Source organism: Phyllobates terribilis, unplaced genomic scaffold, assembly GCF_046119375.1.
Source record: "Phyllobates terribilis strain yellow unplaced genomic scaffold, ASM4611937v1 Scaffold_5__5_contigs__length_657084704, whole genome shotgun sequence".
Classification (NCBI taxonomy): Eukaryota; Metazoa; Chordata; class Amphibia; order Anura; family Dendrobatidae; genus Phyllobates; species Phyllobates terribilis.
Window position 1 is genome coordinate 220454598 of NW_027362765.1, and position 19597 is coordinate 220474194.

Here is a 19597-nt window from a genome sequence, read left to right on the forward strand (position 1 = left end):
TCAATGTGTAACTGCAGCTTTTAGTATAACCAAAGGTCAGTTAAATTTCAGGGCTATCAACCTGTCCAGTTAAGAAGCATAAGCATTTGTGCGACAATTTTATCAGCTTTGGTGCAATTAAAAGTGACATGTACACTGAACAACTGCAACAGCAAGACAATCCCCAATCAGGTGGTGGTCACAGACTATTAGGCTAGGTTCCCACGATGAGCTTTTGGTGAGTTTTTGATGTTGCAGAATATTTGCACCATTTCTGCATTATTAAATAAATTAGATTCCTTGCGTTTTTTTCATTACGTTTTTGTGTGTTTTTATTACCATGCATTTTTATCACGTTTTTTTGACGCTGCATTTCTTGCCTCATGTTGGGGTGTCATGCTTTAAATAAAGCGGCTTTGTTTTTGATAGTTCCTGCTATTCGCCTTTGACAAAACTTTATTGACATACTTAGGTGCAGTTTACATGTGTTTTTATGCATTTCCGCAGTGGAAACTCACTAAAAACACATGTGCATTTTTTACCTGCAGATTTTCCGCATCTAGTACAAGGCTATGGGGAAAATCCTCACAGAAAACTCAGCATACCCTCTAAAGAAATTGACATGTTGCGGATTTGAAACATGCACCAAAGGTCAGTTTATTCTGTGTTAAAAAGAATAACAGTGGGCCTGAGATTTCTATAAATCCCACTTACTTTGTTAGAACTGAAAGACCCCACGTCAAAATCTCACCAAAAGCTCATCATGGGAACGTAGCCTCTCTACTTATCCTTCCAGACTGATTATTCTCTAGTGTCCTTGTAACTACTGGTAGCATGAGGTGGAACTTGCAACTTAAGTCAAGTGCACAGGTTGCTCAGCCCCTCCAGATGTCACATTTATCCATGCCTTCACAAGTTTTGCTGTGTCTACCAACACAGTCTCAGGAACATGTAGTAGATACCAAAACAAGGGCCATTATACGAGGAGAACTGGATAGGGCTGTAGAAGAGCATCAACTGAGCAGTAGGACCAGTATCTGCTTCTTAGAGTGAACAGGAACAGGATTTAGTACTGTCAGATACTGGTGTGCATGGTTCGATCCAAACTTGCAGAAACAGACTCCATCACGGTGGCATGGGGGCCCAACATCCTGTAGTGGGACCTGTGCTCACAGCCCAGCAATGCACAGCTTGATTGTCAATCAGCCGAGAACGCTAGAATTGGCAGGTCCACCATTGGCATTCCATTCTCTTCACAGATGAGAGCAAATTCACACTGAACACGTGACAGACATGAAAGAGTCTGGAGATATGGTGACTGTTATGCAACATCATCCAGCATGACCGGTTTGGCGCTGGATCACTGATGGTTTGTGGAGGCATATCCTTTATAGGGTTTCACGAACCTCCACATGAAAACCAACAGAACCCTGTCTGCTGTAAGTTACCGTAATGAAATCCTCAGAGAAATTGTCGCACCTTATGTTGGTGCAGTACTTATGTGGCTAGAGTGTGTAGACAGTCCCTGGATGATGAAGGCGTTGATATCATTGACTAGCTTTCACATTTCCCAAACCTGAATCTAATGGAGAACCTCTGATACATTATGCATCAGCACAACCATCCCCTGATGCCCTATTCTGGAGAGCTCCAAGGACGCCATCCACAGTCTCATCAGGAGTATGCTCAGGATGTGCATGAAATTCATACAAATTAGATCCATTTATGATTTAAATTTTAATCTTCAATTTTCGGGGGGATTTGGTATCCAGCTCTAATTTTAGTTTCCATTAGCCATTGATAAGTCATTTTCTTCTCCACAAATTACACAATTTATATCAGTAAAAATGTTCTTCTTGAATCTTTCCTTGAGATCAGAAGTGTGATTTAGGTTTTGTGTTGAAGGGAGTCTGTTGTCAGCACAGAATGACTGTTCCAACCAAGTACAGGCGCTCGGTGTATCTTGGCGTGGCCAATCATTTACATACACCTTCCCAACTGCTTTTATCTATCTCTGCCCTTTTCTGGCTCCATCAAGCCTGAGCTGTCAATCAAAGAAGGTGGGGTGGCGATAGGTGGGGAAAAAAGCAGGTGGGAAGGTGTATTTAAATGTTCGGCCACGCCTTAATGGACTGAGTGCCTGAACTTGGTTTGAACAGTGATCCCGTGCTGACAGAGTCACATGATCAAAGAGGGGGCTTATGTCATAAGTCAGAGTTTTGGTGTAATAAATATAGCCTTTGATGTGCATAAAAAGCAGTTTATCCGAAATGCAAATGAGAGTGTTCATTGCACCCTTGGTGGGGCCAAGAACTCAGAGCACTGTTCTGCTCCTCAATTACCATTGTGAAATTACTGTGCCTCCGCCTCCCTGTATGCTGATTGACAGCACTCACTTGGCCAGAGCAAGCAAACCCCTCCTATCTGCTTACTATTCCCCTAAATCGCTGCACTTTGTTTTCCTCCGGCCCCGTTTGGCTGCGTACTGCTCCACAGCCTTGTATTGCGCAAGCGACGGTGAGTCACTGAGACTTCCGCTCCGCTGGTAGTATGCAGCCAAACGGGGCCGGAGGGAGACAATGCGCGCTCCATGGGAGGGGAGGCAGAGCAGGGGAGGGGGGGGGGGATATGGTAATTTAGCACAGAGGCGGCGTTTTAGGGGAATAGCAAACAGACAGGAGGGGTTTGCTTTGCGTCCCCCGGACGCCAAGCCTCTGGAAAACAGACTTTATAAAAACAGATTTCTCTGCAATCAGACCTCTGCTATGGGCCATACAGGTATGTATAGATTTACTTTTCTATCACCTGTATGGCCATAGTAGAGGTCTGATATCTCCCAGGGGGTGACAGATTCCCTTTAAAGAGAATCTATCATCAGAAAATGGCCTATTGTTTAAAAAAGATTTTTGTGTTCGTTGCATTTTTTTTCTTACATTTTGGCAATATTTTTTTTTTCAAAATCACATTCTAAATGAAAAATAAAAAAACAGAAATCTTGCAATTTTTATCTTTGTAACTGGGACTTTTTTAGACTCTTAACAAAAATCTGATTTATACAATAGGTCATCATTATCTGATGATAATTTCCCTTTAAATAGTGAAACTGTCAGTAACACTACCTCCGTCTGCTTTTATTGGTATGTAAATGAGGTTTGCAGGTGCACTTGTGGATGTATCAGTGCACTTGCAGTATATAGTAGCTTCTCCCACCAATGCTGCCTTTTGCTTCTTGATTGACAGTGGAGAGAAGAGGTGACGCTGTGCAGCAGAGTCTCTGATGTTAATCAAGAACTGTTATGTACCCCAACTCTGGCATTGCTCTCTGTGCCATCTCACTCTTCTATACATATCATAAACCTGTTCATTTGTTGGTGATCTGTGTAAATTAGTCGTCATGTCAGTTTTTAGTATGCAGACAGTCCTGAAAGACCTAAGAAACGCAGACATTTTGTAACTGCAATAGACTGACTGGAACTAGTGGCAGCCTGTTCTTCAAAGTTCCAGGAAAACATGTGAGCGTAAAGTTATTGCATAGGGAACTCTTATTTAAGGCGGTTCCTCTGCAGTCTGTGGTATGTACCTGTTATTAGACCACAATAAACTCATGATTGCAAATGCCGGTTCAGTGAAGATTGGTGCAGTTTCTCAGCTATTTGTTTTTGTCCAAAACCAAGAGTGGATTGTACGGCTAACAGAAGTATTATTGCACAAATTGCAACAAAAATCTGCCATCAGTAAGATACCTTAAATTTGTTTATAGACGACAGCCCCACAACCTCAGAGAGCTGGTATCGCAACATGTTTCCTATGAAGAATGTTGCACTACATTCAAATAGTTTAGAAAATGGGCAGCCTCCCTCATTTATGTCCTATGGATGGAAAGAGATTGGCATGATGGGGCAACTCCTCTAAGGTGACCATGCATAGAGATGTATGGGAAGATGTAGGACATATCGGACTCATCAGAAGCACTTTTTCAACATTTTCAAGATCCCTTCTGCTATCAGTGATGGAACATCCAGCATCTGTAAACTTGTATATATTGAGAGTTTGCTTCCATTGTAAACAGTCTAGGTAATCTTCCATGCATAGCCATTCAGGGCAAGTGTTCTGAGCATCAGTAACACCCAAGAAGGCCGCGGTACATTGTTCCCTTCATCCACATAGAGGTGAATAAGAGTTACAGAAACAGTGCACCACAGCCTGCGGCATGTGCTACATTCGTTCCGTAACTCACGGACCTGGATGAGAGTTATGGAATCCACAGAGCGCAACACATTCAGCTGTTTCATAAGTCCCACTCTCCCGTCACACAGACACATACTCCTGTCTTAGCCATGAAGCTGATGGCAATGACCCTCAACCACCTTGACCCTTATCTCATCCATGTACTGATACATTGTAGAAAAACTATCAGGACAGAAGAGAGATTTTTTTTTCAGTTTACAGATGATTTTTTAGACGTGATACATTTTTATAGCAAGTTCTCAGCTGTGAGAAGCATCTGCTCAGCTTTCAGCATTTGAATGTAACTATAAATGTTGTTAATCACTTACAGCAAGCGGTGATCTGGAAAAACTGGAATTAAAACAGTGCATGTGCTTGGTTTGAACAATCATTCTGCGCTGACAGAGTCCCTTTAGTAAATTTGGCACTTTTGTGACCTAGAAAATGAATCTTTATATTATAGAAGCTTTCTGTGGATGGAGGAACTCTTTAAAGAGGTTATTCATTACTTTTACATTGATGGCCTATCCTTAGGATAGGTCATCAATTTCTGATCAGTCGGGGTCCAACACCCGGCACCCCCCTCCAATCAGTTGTCATCGGTATCGGCGGCTGCTGACCGGAAGTACTCACTTGCTGAACTGCTCCGTCTACTTGTGGCCGCTGCAGGGTACTACACCTATTGATTTGAATAGGAGGCGGATGTGCAGTAGCAAGCCCCAGCAACTACAAGTAGACGGAGCAGCTCGGCAAGTGAGTTCTTCCAGCCGACGGCTCCCGCTTCTGATAACGGCTGATCAGCGGGGTGTCCGGTGTCGGACCCCGGGCCGATCAGACATTGATGACCTATCCCAAGGATAGGCCATCAATGTTAAAGCAGTGGACAACCTATTTAAGCTTTATACCTTGTCTTATTACACTTGCAGTAAATTAATAAATCAGGATGTACACGTATGTCTCGGGGATAGTGCAGACACAGAAGTTGTGCCCTTGCTGTCCACAGGGAGAACATACAGCAGTGTTCCCGCTACATCTGCTGCGACCAGAGCTTGTTTAAAGATGCTGTGGTTTAACGCTTCAGATGTTCTCCCTCGTACATCCCATCTCAACCCCTACAGCCCAATTACCTTGATCGTACTGAACCACAGAATAGCACTGTAAATAGTGTCAAATAAAAAAAACAAAACTGCAGCAGAATTGCAATTATATTAATATCTATCTAGGAGTTATTATAAGTTAGCTAATAGGTTATATGTACTCCAGAATGTTGCCACTGCTAAATACATACAGAAAAAACTGACCGGCACATTCAAATTAGTGTGAACAGGTGCACCTAGGACAACCAAGTCAATAAGGCTAAGAAAAAATAGCTGCACTATGACATTCTAAAAGCAATGAATTTAGAAAAATGAAGCTGCATTACTGCCATAGAAAATATGTGAATACTATAATATGAAAATATGAAATATAGGAAATGGAATTGCAATATTGCTACAGAAAAAAATTGCTACAGAAAAAATGATGGTACTTAGTGCATACATTGGCCAATTCATGAGGGCCCAAGAGCCACCAACAAGGCGTACCTTACTGTTGGGAACTTAACCTTATATGACACCTCTCCTGGGCTGAAAAGCCTATAATTTATAGGGCAGGAAGAATCCAGCTAATTAAAACTGCCTTAGGCTGATGGGTGTAGGAGTGCTCAGGACAGGAGGAATTTACTACAAACAGAAAAAACTGACCGGCACATCCAAACTAGTGTGAACGGGTGCAAGCTAGGACAACCAAGTCAGTAAAGCTAAGAAACAAATAGCTGCACTTTGAAATGCTAAATTATTTTTTTTTAGCATTTCAGAGTGCAGCTATTTTTTCTTAACTGCTAAATAAGTGTCATATCTCAAAAAACAAGACCTCTTACAGCTACATCGATAATAACATCTTTTTTCATTTTTTATCGTGGTGTCCCTGGAGCCATTATTTTTTTCTATTTGACTCACTTATATGTTTGACTATTAAATCCGTATCTTTAAAGGGTTAAAATTGCTGTATACAAAACTAGAAGAACTAGAACACTGAAACTTGATAATCTTGTCTCCATATGTTAGGAAATCCTCTATTGTTGTGTACACATTGTGACCACTCAGCAGGATTATTACAGCACTTTCTCCACTCCGCACTACAGCTGTCAAACTGCGAGCAATCGGCATAGGAGACAATAACAAGACCTGACACCTCTGGGGACCTTGGCCAGTAGAGGTCTATAAAGAATAGAAATGTCCTGTGTTGGGCAGAACCATAAACTCCGCTAATGCCTGAACCTGCCTACACAAAACATTAGGTAAGCAAAAGATCGTAGCAATATTGGATGGAACTGCCAACAGCTATGCCCACCTAGGCTAGTGCCATAAATAACTAGTGCATTTGGCCTTTACAATGAGAAATAACCAATTGTGCCACTTGGACAATCTCTGGTGACTGAACAGCATTTTTGTATATAAGTTACTTAACACATCCGGCACTGCTACATCTGCATTTAGAAACATTATCCATTTCACCACTCACCTGATCAGTGGACTAACACAGCCGAGTTTGTCAGATGCACCAGGGCCACATCAGTCAATTGGGAAATCTCATGATGTTTTACACAGGACTGCCAACGAACCTTCTGCTATATTATTCACTCAGGGTATTAACATTGTGACAAACAAACCAGCTTCAGAGTTAAATGACACATTTACCTCCTGCCGTGAATTATATAATATTCGCTCCATCCGCACAATATGGAACATTGCTACGCTCACATTTTGGATCATCTCATACATGTTCCGCACATGTTGCCCCTTTTCATACCTTCTACCGTTTTTGGTTTCACGGCATCCATTGATGACTTTCCCCTGCAGTTGGAAGCATTGCCTCAGTAGTTGTGATCCAATGGGTTTGACTGCCCACATTTTACTTTTTTTCAGGCACTAAAAATTACTAGTCCAGGAGCCCCATTGGCACATCGGAAGCCGTCGGAGTGGCAGACACTCCTTACTGTTCCGACTCGCCTCAGGTAGGCATTTTTTTTGGTATCTAACGTGTATGTTACAGATAATATAATTGTGTTTTATTATCCATGCAGAAGTAGCTTTACAGCCCCATATATTTACCTACAAGTGCAGACCCAAAAGCACTCCATAAAGTGATTACTGTTAACCCTTTTCATCAATGACCCAGTCATTTCTCAGAAACTGCTTGAACGCTGTCCACCTACCAACATGATTATTGAGCGTAAAGTCCTACCTGCAAAGTTCTAGGTCTTGGAAGGGGTGATCCACTCTCCCAGGCGTCTACGACCCCGAATTACCTTTAACTAACAACAAGACTTGTTTTTGAGCTTAAGGAGGTGGGGTGAAAGTAGCCCGGAGGAGGAGGCAGAGGAGGAGGTTGGTGTGGTGGAAAGAGTGGTGGGGGACAGTGTGAAGGTCAAATGTATTTCTCTCAAGGAGCGCCTGGAGTTTGTCTGGTTAATGAATAATCCCTCAGTGTTTAGGCATTTTTTATGGGAAATTACAAGTGCACAGAAATAATTAGACCCAGTCTTTCATGCAGTCAGGTGTGCTCTTACTGACATGTAAAAGTGAAAGACATGAGACAGCTAAAAAAAAATGCAACTCTTCACACAGATGGAGAAAAGCCAGAAAAACCAGGCGACAACCCAAATGACATATCGATAAAGGGTCAGGTCAGAAGATGAATGAGGGGTACAGTGGAAAGACACGAGTTGTGAGAACATTATGTATGCTCTGACGACTGTACACCTCCGGCACCCCGCAGCCAGGCATTTTATTGAGGACTTAGTTAGGGTGTTGAGTAGGGCAGGTGACTTCTGTCCCATACTGTGTCCACACATAAACCATGTCACACAGCGCCATCTGGTGGTCAAAAGTTCTCAAGACTCATCAGCTGTCTTGACAGGCTACAGACTGTTCAGGTAATACTGAGTTAGCATTAAAGTCCCAGGAGAAATTGCCCAGTAAAGAGACTTTCATATTCAGCAACTCTGTAAAGCATACTTGCTCTGTACAGAGGGCATTGAATGTGATATAGGGCATTGGTAATGAAGGATTACAGGATCTACTGTACGAGCCAGAGGTCAGTCAGTCTGTAGAGTCTTCTGTGTTCTTGAACATAAGGATGGAGTTGTAAATTTTCACTGCTGGCCCCAGTTTTATGCACAAGATCTTTACAATGTCCGTCTGTGTTAGGAGCAGGAGAGCTTGGCCATCTATCATCTGCCAGGAAGAAAAGACACAAGACTGGGATTTAATGTTAGAGTAATTGGTATATGATGAGTACAATATAGTAATGGAAATATAATGCATGTATCACCAGTTATTTAATACTGTTACCTCATTGGAGTGTCATTTCAGCTTTCTCCGGTGGTCCCCCAGACAATCAATGAATCGGAGGTCCAGCATGCAAGACTGCTGATCCCCATTCTGGGGGGATCCAGAGCACCGTTCATGGGATCACTGAAGGTCCCAGTGGTCAGAGCTCCATATTATATATTGCATGTCAGCAAGTCCCACGGATAGAAGATAACTTATTATTTTGGTTATAACCCTTTAAAGGGATATGTTAGTAAGATTGACCCTCCTTAGCCGCCTATATGAACACGCAGGAAATCATAGGAAGCTGAATAAAATGATACCTTGATATCTGCAATCTGATGTCTTATTTCAGAGAAATCCATGTTTTTCTTATATGTAAATGAGCTGTTCAGGACTATGGGCTGGACTCTGATCTGCAGGAGAATCTGTCTCCAGAGATTATTATAAATATAATGGGGGAGTTACCAATGTGATGTGTGATCTCTGCTTCCCTTATCTCACTGCAGAGCTGTGTGTGACTATAAGGCCGGAGTCACATGAGAGTATAACACGGCCGAGTGCTATGCGATAAAACATTGCATAGCACTCGGACCAGTGTTATACTATGAGGCAGCTCAGATCTGCAATTATTTTCTCACGCCGATACGGAGTCTATGTGAAATATCGGACTGCACTCAGATGTCATCCGAGTGCAGTGCGATTTTCGCGGATTCCGGCAATGGAGGAGATGGAGAGGTTACTTTCTTCGTCTCCTCCACACCTGTGCTGCGATTCCCTTATGCGAGAGGATCGGAGCACAGAGCACTGACATTCGGCTCATACTTGCAGTAGAGTTTGAGCCGAGTGTAATTAGCATATCACAAGCTATACGCTAATGTGACCTCGGCCTAACTGACACATCTGCAGGTTCCTCTCAGCTTCAGCTTCCATCTCACAGGCAGACAGTGTAGCAATATCATTACAATACAGCAGAGCTGTGAGAGCTGCAGCAAATGTGTTTGCAACAAGACAAAGTTGAGTTTTGGTGTTCTGTGTTAGTTACATGTCTCACACTGGTAACACGTGCTTTCATTTATAATAATCTCTGGAGACAGATTCTCATACAGATCAGTGTCCGGCCCATAGTCCTGAGCAGCTCATTTACATATAAGAAAAATGTAGATATCTCTGGAATAAGACATCAGATCACAGATATCAAGTTATCATTATATTCATCTTCGTATGACCCACATGCCCATATAGACGGCTTAGGAGGATTGATCCTACTGACAGATTCCCTTTAATGTATGCTCAGCATGAACAGATGCCGGCACAGCGAGCAGTAACGTTACTGTGCAGTTACTGCAAGTTACAGATGACTAGTTTACATCCAGTGTACAGAATATAGAGTGACAGCTGTGCTGATGTGCTTATATGGCCCATTGGGCACTTTGTCATGACCTTTTCAAAATAATATCTACCCATCTGTGCTGCAAGCATCAGTACAACTGGTTCCTTTATACAATAGACATCTTTTACTTGGCCTTTGTTGGCCATTCTCTGTGTAAGCAGCAGCTGTCCTGCATTCATACAGCAGTGACATACAGAACCTAAAGAAGACACTGCCAAATCTAGGGGGCTCTGCCTGTCTGGTGCTCTGGTACTCAAAGCGACACCCCTGTAGATACTTCATCATCATATAGTTATATAAAAACTACATATAGTTACCAAGAAACCATATAATGGGGATGTGGGGGGGAGTGAGCGCTGCATCTACCTCACTGGTTTTTACTGTAAAGTGACTCCCCAGTCTCCCACTTTCTAAAGTAACTGCAGCTGATCAATTTAAAGACAATGGGGCCCACAGCAGTTCCTTGCTCAGTCAAGGGGCCAGGTGCACCGCCATGTAAGAAAAAAATAATTTGCCTCTCTTAAAGAGATGGCATATCCTAACAATACGTCATCACTTTATAAGATGTGAGTAACCCTTTACAAATCACAATAAACTGGAGAAAAAGCATGTGCTTACTGTCCCCAGAAACAATGACGCTTCTGTCCGTGGGCTACGTCTGGTAATCCAGCTCAGCCCCATATAGTCACAAGCAACTGAGCGGAAATACACGACACAAGGACAAGAGTGACAATGTTTTTTAGGTAAGAGACGTGGTTAGTTATCCCAGACAAGCCCTTTAACTGTCCATCTCTCATGGAAATCTGCACTTATTAGATCTTTAGATGCACTTATTATTAGGTACTTAACATCTTAAAGGGGTTTTCCCACAAAGTTAATTTTATTCAACATTTTAATCAATAGATCTTGGAATAATAATAAGTTCCATGATTGGATGCAATTAAAAAAAATGTTCCTGTGCCGAGATAATCTTATAAATGTGCCCCTGCTATGTACTGTGTAATGGCTGTTTCTGACCGTACAGGGACATGGTCTGATCATACTACATCTCCTGGGCAGAGGAGGAAGCAAAAAAGACTATACAGACATTACAGCCCTGGATCACAAATGATTCAGGTAAAAGATTGCTTAAAAACAGGCAGTGAAATATTTTGTCTCACAGAGAGAATCAGCTGTGATCCCCTGCTGTAATGTCTGTATACTCTTTTGCTTCCTCCCCCGCCCAGGAGCTGTGGTATGATCAGACCATGTTCCTGTACGGTCAGACACAGCCATTACACAGTACACAGCAGGGGCACATTTATAAGATTATCTCTGCACAGGAACATTTTTTTTTTTTAACACATCCAATTGTGGAAGTTATTTTTATTCCAAGTCTATTAATTAAAATGTACTTTGTTCGTGGGAAAACCTCTTTAAAGGGGTATTCCCATCTCCAAGATCCTATCCCAATATGTAGTAGGTGTAATAATAGTAATATTAGCAAATATCTCCAATTAGAAATGTAGTGTATTTTTTCTGATTTGCTATCTCCTCATGTGCAGGCATCGCAGGACCTTAGGTATCTATGGTTACGTCCACTGATAAAATCACAGTTAACTAGTTGCTAGTGGTCGTAACCATGGATACGTAAGGTCCTGCAATGCCAGCACATGAGGTAAGAGACATAGCGAATCAAAAATACTATACTACATTTCTAATTGGCGGTATTTGCTAATATTATTATTATTATTACACCTACTACATTTTGGGATAGGATCTTGGAGATGGGAATACCCCTTTAAATACTGGGTCTGAAAGTATTAGGACACTAGAAAAAAAAAACAGATTTCTCACCTCCTCTTTGAACAGTCGGGCTTGGTCCTCACATCCTGTCAGCGTCTGCACAAAGTTGAACACCTAAAAGAAAATGGCATTAATTTGTCAAAAAATCAAATATCCAAAATAAGCGACATTAATTTTCTAGCAATGGTATACTTTTTTTTCCCACAGTAGTCATATAAGTATGGTTTGCATCTTGGCCTTCACTCGGCTTATAGATATGATCCACAAAGAGGGGTCTGTGAGGAAATGAATACCTCCTCTGTACTCCACTTTGAGACAGTGCTTGCACTGATACCAGCTACACCGGGCAATAGACGGCAGTGCTGTTCCCAGCAGTGAGCAAGGGCTCGATCAGGTTGGACAGACATGGCTGACATAAAAAGTGACTGGTGAACTGGGTCTGGTGAGAGAGAAAAAAGACAAGCGCAGCATAATATATCAACTCTTAATAGTAGGACACGTCATATGTAGAGATGAATCCTTTACACATAACATGGGTTAGAAGCTAGGATTCCAAGTAGTACATTTTACTAGGTTGGTTCAGTTTACCTTGAAAGGTGTCTTGCTGCACCCTGCGATATTTGGGCGGACGTCCAATTCTAGAATGGAACATGCCAGTTACTTAAGAATCATGGATTTTACCACAGAGCTAAACAGTGTGGAAGGAGAGGAACAAATGGCTTACAAACATCCAGTTTTCGGAATATAATACTACTTCCTTCCCATATCAAGATGATATTTATAGTTTAGTTTTTGCAGAAATAACGGAGACTACAAAATAAGATTCTGATTCACAGACATGAATAATGGGAATGACTGTGAAGACTGACCATCCTCACAGGAGCCTATCATTTTATCATTTTGGCATTACCAGGTTAATATTGACACCATCTAACTAGAATCCATGAGACACAACTAAGCCATGCATCTGCACATTGTTCTGTCACCTGCCATGGTGTCTGGATTTCCTCCTAGGTGGCAGTGGGATAGGATTTCTGCTTCTTGCTGGTTGCTGGTTACGATCGGCCAGGGGACAACCAGACAGACAGTGATGAGCTGTGAATCTTCCAGTCACATGGCCAGAACCATCACAGCCAGGAGTGGGGCACTTCCTATGAGCAAAAACAAAGGGATAGTTCTTGTTGGTTATCTTATCTCCACATTGTTCTTCAAGCATATTTCTAGTTAATTATTTCTTACATATGCTACAGGGAACATTAATGACACAGTCATTTTTATGAATTGTTATATACTTAGCATTATTAGAAGGTTATTCTTGTATCATTAGGATTCATTAAATCCAATTCCATAAGTTAGAAAAACAATCAATTTAATATTGTTAAATATTTTTGTCCAGCCGCTACATTGATGCCCCCACCCTTTCCCAGTCATTGCACTGGTTGCCATCTGCCATAGAATACAACATAAACTTATCACTCTCACCCACAAAACTCACCACAATGCATCACCACCTTGCATCTCATCTCCGTCTATCACCTGCTCAGTGCTCTTCATTCTGATAATGATCTGAGACTAACATCCTCCATTATTTGATCATCGCCACTCACATGTCTAAGACGCTTTTCATGCTGCAACAATTCTCTGGAATGCATTACCCCAGAAAATCCAGCTAATTCCCAGTATCTACAGTTTTAGGTGTCCCTAAATACACATCTCTTTACACTGGCCCATCTTCTAACTGATCTCTGTTTTCCTTTCCTAAATTTTCCTCAGAATCCTTTCTATTTTCTGTTCCCATAACAATAATTCTTATTTATTATAATGATGACGGCACCATACAATACAAGCACTTTTTTACCATTTGTGTCACCCCTATTTCCTCATAGATTATAATCTCGCATCTATGTCCTTCGCTCCTCTTGCTTGAATTATGTGTCAAGGCCCCCAAATACATAAGACAAATGTCGGCTGGACCCAACCAATATCAACGGGTTCAGCCAACAGTCCAATGTGTATGGGGGCAATGGCCGACTGATGGTTAAGAGAGGTGGAGAGCGCGCATGTCCAATTTCAAACTGCTGATCGCATTATTCTCCCTGAGATAAGTCACCGGCCGTCGTGTCAGTCAACGGCGTTCTCATAGAGAACACAGGAGCGCTTGGCCAAACAAGCACTCCTGTGTATGTGAGAGTCAGTTGAGATGGCTGATGGCTGAGTGATCAGCCGAAGCATAGTTTGGCCGACAGCCCAGCATTGCTCTGCAATGTCTGATATTATTTGTACATTTACCCTCTGATTTGAAAAAGTGCTACGGAATATGTCGCCGCTATATAAGCAAGATTATTAAAATTCTTGTTCCTTTTCTGTGCTTTTTCATTTATACTAGATGTGCAACTCCTAGTTTGTTTCCATGAACAGTATCCTGCATGCTCCTTCCAAGGGGTGGCAGAGTATGCAAAGTAGTTCACAAAGATGCCCTACTCACTGTAATATATGAGCAGATGCATTGGTGTATTACCAAACCACACATTCACGAACCATCTCACAACATCTCTAGAAATGCACAAGGAAAGGAAGTGTTTGTCAGACTACGAAGACATAGGTCAATCACAGATGGTTTATGAGATTTAAGGGGGTTTTCCCATGAACAAAGTACATTTTAATCAATAGATATTAGAATAAAAATAAGTTCCACAATTGGATGAGTTAATTTTTTTTTTCCTGTGCTGGTATGATCTTCTAAACATGCTCCTGCTATGTATTCTGTAATGGATGTGTCCACCATACACAAATATGGTCAGAAATATCACAGCTCCTGGGCAGGGGAGGAAACAAATGACTATACAGACAGGACAGCATGTGATCGCAGCTGATTCTTTCTGTGAGGTAAAACAAATTTTTAAACACACAGGAAAATGTTTTTCCTTAAAGAAACCAGCAGCTGTGATCCCCTGCTGTCCTGTCTGTATACTCTTTTGCTTGCTCCCCTGCCCAGGAGATGTGGTATGATCAGACCATGTTCCTGAACTGTCAGACACAGCCATTACACAGGACACAGCAGGGGCACATTTATAAGATTATCTCAGCACAGGAACATTTTTTTTAACACATCCAATTGTGCAACGTATTTTAATTCAAAGATCTGTTTATTAAAGTGAACATCCCCTCTAAGTATTGTAGGAGTCGTAGTTGGTGAGAAACCTAGGCAAGTCATGTGGCTGCAACTAGGACACATCTCACTATCTTGCCATAGTAATGAAAAAAAGGCTAAATACTTCAGTAAAATATTGCACTGCGGTGAGAAAAATAGTTTTTTTTCTTAATATACAATATCTTGTTGGGGTAGGCATTGTGAATTTCCTGACGCCACTAAAATACTCCTTTACTGCTGCTTTTTGTCAGGGTTGCTCCTAATTAAAATGAATGAAGCACTGTAGTTCTAGAGTTCTAGCAGCTTACACAAGAGCGGCTGACCTGTGCTGGAAACTGTATTTGTTGCCTCGTGCGTGAGAAATCCCTTTACAGCTGAGAGACACACAAGCACTGGGTGATAGGTTAGGAGAATCACGGTGTCCTGTGAAAAGAGGAGGAAGTGAACAAAAGAAAGTTAGTTTTCTGCTACTGACTATCCAAACCAAGGCCTCATTCAGACGTCAATTTTTCACGTACGTGTTGTATCCTTGTTTTTCACGGATAGAACTCGTACCTAATATATTCTATGAGACTGATCACATAGACATGTCCATTTTGATCTTACACTGTGTTCCAAATTATTATGCAAATAATATTTTCTCAGATTTTCCCAAATTACCTATATGAATTGCAGTCATTGTAATTTTCCAGTCAAATAACTATTAGAGTACAATTGAAAGGTTTTTGTACAAACTGCCTATGATAACAGTATATTTTAAAAAAAATAAAAAACTCAAACTGCACTCAAAATGCATGTTCCAAATTATTATGCACAGCAGAGTTTTCAACCTTTTCATTTTAATAAAGAACAAAAAAATGGTCATTTTTGAAATTATAAGCATTAGCAGGTTATTACAAACTGAAATCAAAGAGTTTTCAACTCAAAACTTTATTCTAGGTGATGTTACATTTGCACATAGGACCGCTTGTTCGAAAGGAGCTTCTGAACTCTCTCGTCCATTGAATTTGTCAGGTTTTGGATGGTTTCTGCTTCAATTGTTTTGCATGAGGACAGAATACCCTCCCAGAGCTGTTGCTTAGATGTGAACTGCCTCTCGCCATCATAGACACTCCTTTTGATGATGCTCCAGAGGTTCTCAATGTGGTTGAGGTCAGGGGAGCATGGGTGCCACACCATAAGTTTGTCCCCTTTTATGCCCATAGCAGCCAGAGATGCAGATGTGTTATGTGCAGCAAGAGACGGTGCATTATCATGCATGAAAATGATCTTGCTGCAGAATGCACGGTTCTTCTTCTTGAACCATGGAAGGAAGTGCTGTTTGAGAAACTCAACATACATTATGGAGTTCATCTTTACCCCTTCAGGGATCCTAAAAGGGCTGACAATCTCTCTCCCCATGATTCAAGCCCAAAATATTACTCCACCTCCTCCTTGTTAGCGCCGTAGCCGTGTTTGCATGGGGTGTCCATCAACCAGCCATCCTCCACTCCATCCACCTGGACCATCGAGATCATTTCATGCATGATAATGCCCCGTCTCATGCTGCACATAATACATCTGCATCTCTGGCTGCTATGGGCATAAAAGGGGACAAACTTATGGTGCGGCACCCATGCTCCCCTGACCTCAACCCCATTGAGAACCTCTGGAGCATCATCAAAAGGAGTGTCTATGATGGCGGGAGGCAGTTCACATCTAAGCAACAGCTCTGGGAGGATATTCTGTCCTCATGCATTGTTCTTTATTAAAATGAAAAGGTTGAAAACTCTGCTGTGCATAATAATTTGGAACATGCATTTTGAGTGCAGTTTGAGTGTTTTATTTTTTTAAAAATATACTGTTATCATAGGCAGTTTGTACAAAAACCTTTCAATTGTACTCTAATAGTTATTTGACTGGAAAATTACAATGACTGCAATTCATATAGGTAATTTGGGAAAATCTGAGAAAATATTATTTGCATAATAATTTGGAACACAGTGTAGATCAAAATCACCAATACAAATCTATGGGTCCATGAAAATCACAGACAGCACACAGATGTGAGGCCTTAGATTGTCATTGGCAGATCAGGACAGGTTGAATTCGATTTGGTCTCTTGCTCACCATGTTGCAGGCATAGTCACTCAGAGTAGCTGTATTTACTTGATATACGTTGATATGTAATGCACTATTCACAATTCTCTGCATGCATTTTTGGGATTAATATCTTGTTTGGAGCATATAATTCCCTTTACTTTACTTCCTTTTATTAAGATATCCACGAACGGATTATAATTTGCAGTACTCACGCAGTGGAGTTTGCAGTGGGTGTCCTGTTCTCTGGCACCAACCCACAGGGTGTAAATCTGGGTGGTCAGCGTCCAGCCAAAAGTCATACAAATGGCTCCAGCCATCAAAGTGAACCTTGGAAGGTGGGATGGGTTGTCAGAAACCCAGGTATTAAGAACCTTTCCCCGTGCCCCACAACATAAGATGGAAGCACACCAACACCCACAAGGCAAATGGTCAAAGTCACAAAAGACATTGGCATGTAATGAAAAAGAAGAAATATGCATCTAATGGACCAAACGCATATATTTACCTTTATTCTGCACTCTTCTACGTCTACCACAGATGCCACCCGGATCAATGAAGGATTTCTTCTGTCTACTGCTTCCAGCTTCATTTTGGCTTTGAATCCATGGGGAGGTCGCTTTAGAAGGTTTAAAGGATGAAAACTGATTATTAGTAAAGAACACTGGAGAACTAACAAAGGTCACAGTCATGGAATTTCTACAATATATCTTCATAACATTACAGTGTGGAATGCTCTTGTGGGCACTGCAGAGGTTCCAGTCTCCAACAGGTATCTCTCCCAGGTGAAATTATCAGAATCAGGATAATCTACAGGAAATTAGCAGTTTTACTTCTCACACCTTCAACAACATTTTTCAAACTAACATTATAACTATTTCACATTTTCCTGAATATCATGGTAGCTTTAGAACTTTTCGCTTCTACTTTGCTGTCACCATTGCCTTTCTGTGCCAGTACCTTGAGGAGGAGTAAGAGGCTTCCCATGTTCTTGGCACCATCCCACAGAATGAACATAGGGGCTGCTAGGGTCACACCTAAGAAAATAGAAAGAATTCAATATTTCTACTTTTTCTTTTTTTTTCTGACTCTATAATCTAAAACTACCGTATATTACGATACCCATATAAAGATACAGTGATGATAGAATATAAAAACGTACACTGCTTAACATAGGGTTGAAACACTAAGAAGGAAAAGTCGTGGAATTATTGAAATCACAGGATAGATAGGTAAGCTACTGATATGTAAATGATGAAAAAATGGAAGTAAAATTTTCAAAACATCCCGATTTAATCAGTATCAAGTATTAGCGCCACATGTAGAAATGCACGCACTTACACTCAGCACTAATGCACTGCTGAGCCAGCTGTCATTCTGTGCCGGGGCATGGTTACAGCCACTGTTCACAGTGTACTAAGAGGTGACTGAACCCACGCCTCTATAACTGAAAGCCCGAGGCTGCCAGGAGGATTAAAGTTCATTTCCACCTGGCAGCCAGCCCTTCATTGAAGAGGCCGCACGGCTTTAGAATGCTATTAACATGCAGATTCATTTAAAAACTATACCCCAAAAACAGACATAACAGTCCTACAGTCATGGCCGAAAGTGTTGGCACCCTTGAAATAGTTCTAGAAAATGAAGTATTTCTCCCAGAAAATTATTGCATTTACACATGTTTTGTTATACACATGTTTATTTCCTTTGTGTATATTGGAACAACTCAAAAAAACTGAGAAACAAATTGGACATAATTTCATGAAAAAACAAAAACAAAAATGGACCGGACAAAATTGCTGGCACCCTCAACTTAATATTTGGTTGTACACCCTTTGGAATGAATAACTGCAAGCAATCGCTTCCTATAACCATCAACAAGCTTCTTACACCTCTCAACTGGAATTTTGGATCGCTTTTCTTTTGCAAACTGCTCCAGGTCTCTCATATTTGAAGGGTGGCCTCTCCCAACAACAATTTTAAAATATCTCCACAAGTGTTCAATGGGATTTAAATCCAGACTCATTGCTGGCCACTTCAGAACTTTCTAGTGCTTTGTTTCCATCCATTTCTGGGTGTTTCTTGAAGTATGTTTGGGGTCATTGTCCTGCTGGAAGACCCATAACCTAGGTCGCAAACACAGCTTTCTGACACTGGGCACTACATTGCGACCCAAAATCCTTTGATAATCTTCAGATTTTATGATGCCTTGCATACAGTCAAGGCACCCAGTGTTAGAGGCAGCAAAACAACCCAAAAATATCTGTGAACCTCCATTATATTTGACTGTAGGTACTGTGTTTTTTTTTCTGTATGCCTCATTCCGTGTTCCGTAAACATTAGAATGATGTGCTTTGCCAAAAAGCTCTATCTTAGTCTCATCCGTCCACAAGACGCTTTCCCAGAAGGATTTTTGCTTACTCACGTACATTTTTGCAAACTGCAGTCTAGCTTTTTTATGTCTCTTTGTCAGCTGTGGGGTCCTTCTGGGTCTCCTGCCATAACATTTAATTTCATTCAAATATCGATGAATAGTTATCTCTGACACTGATGCACCCTGACCCTGCAGGACAGATTGAATTTCTTTGGAACTTGATTAAGGCTGTTTATCCA

The 19597-nt window shown here is 41.3% G+C and overlaps 2 protein-coding genes across 14 annotated transcripts in view; both read right to left on the reverse strand.

Moving 5' to 3' along the window:
* The window catches only part of SGK2 (serum/glucocorticoid regulated kinase 2), a 67171-nt gene extending 59524 nt beyond the window's left edge, over positions 1–7647 (reverse strand). The window contains exon 1 of the mRNA XM_073683819.1: positions 7492–7647. The gene's annotated coding sequence lies outside the window, so the exon portion shown is untranslated. The remainder of the gene's footprint in view (positions 1–7491) is intronic.
* A 143-nt stretch (positions 7648–7790) lies between these two features.
* Positions 7791–19597, reverse strand: part of L3MBTL1 (L3MBTL histone methyl-lysine binding protein 1) — a 41910-nt gene continuing 30103 nt past the window's right edge. For 8 of the 13 annotated variants that reach the window (XM_073683817.1, XM_073683813.1, XM_073683814.1 and 5 more), the window contains 10 exons: positions 17948–18024; positions 17712–17797; positions 17496–17606; positions 17203–17317; positions 15217–15331; positions 12744–12908; positions 12346–12395; positions 12051–12196; positions 11809–11871; positions 7791–8483 (listed from right to left, as the gene is read on the reverse strand). In XM_073683817.1, coding sequence (XP_073539918.1) covers positions 8349–8483; positions 11809–11871; positions 12051–12196; positions 12346–12395; positions 12744–12908; positions 15217–15331; positions 17203–17317; positions 17496–17606; positions 17712–17797; positions 17948–18024 — 1063 coding nt within the window. In that variant the 3' untranslated portion in view covers positions 7791–8348. Of the gene's footprint in view, positions 8484–11808; positions 11872–11949; positions 12197–12345; positions 12396–12743; positions 12909–15216; positions 15332–17202; positions 17318–17495; positions 17607–17711; positions 17798–17947; positions 18025–19597 lie in introns of all 13 variants that reach the window. The other 5 variants (XM_073683812.1, XM_073683809.1, XR_012322028.1 and 2 more) reach the window with 4 other exon arrangements.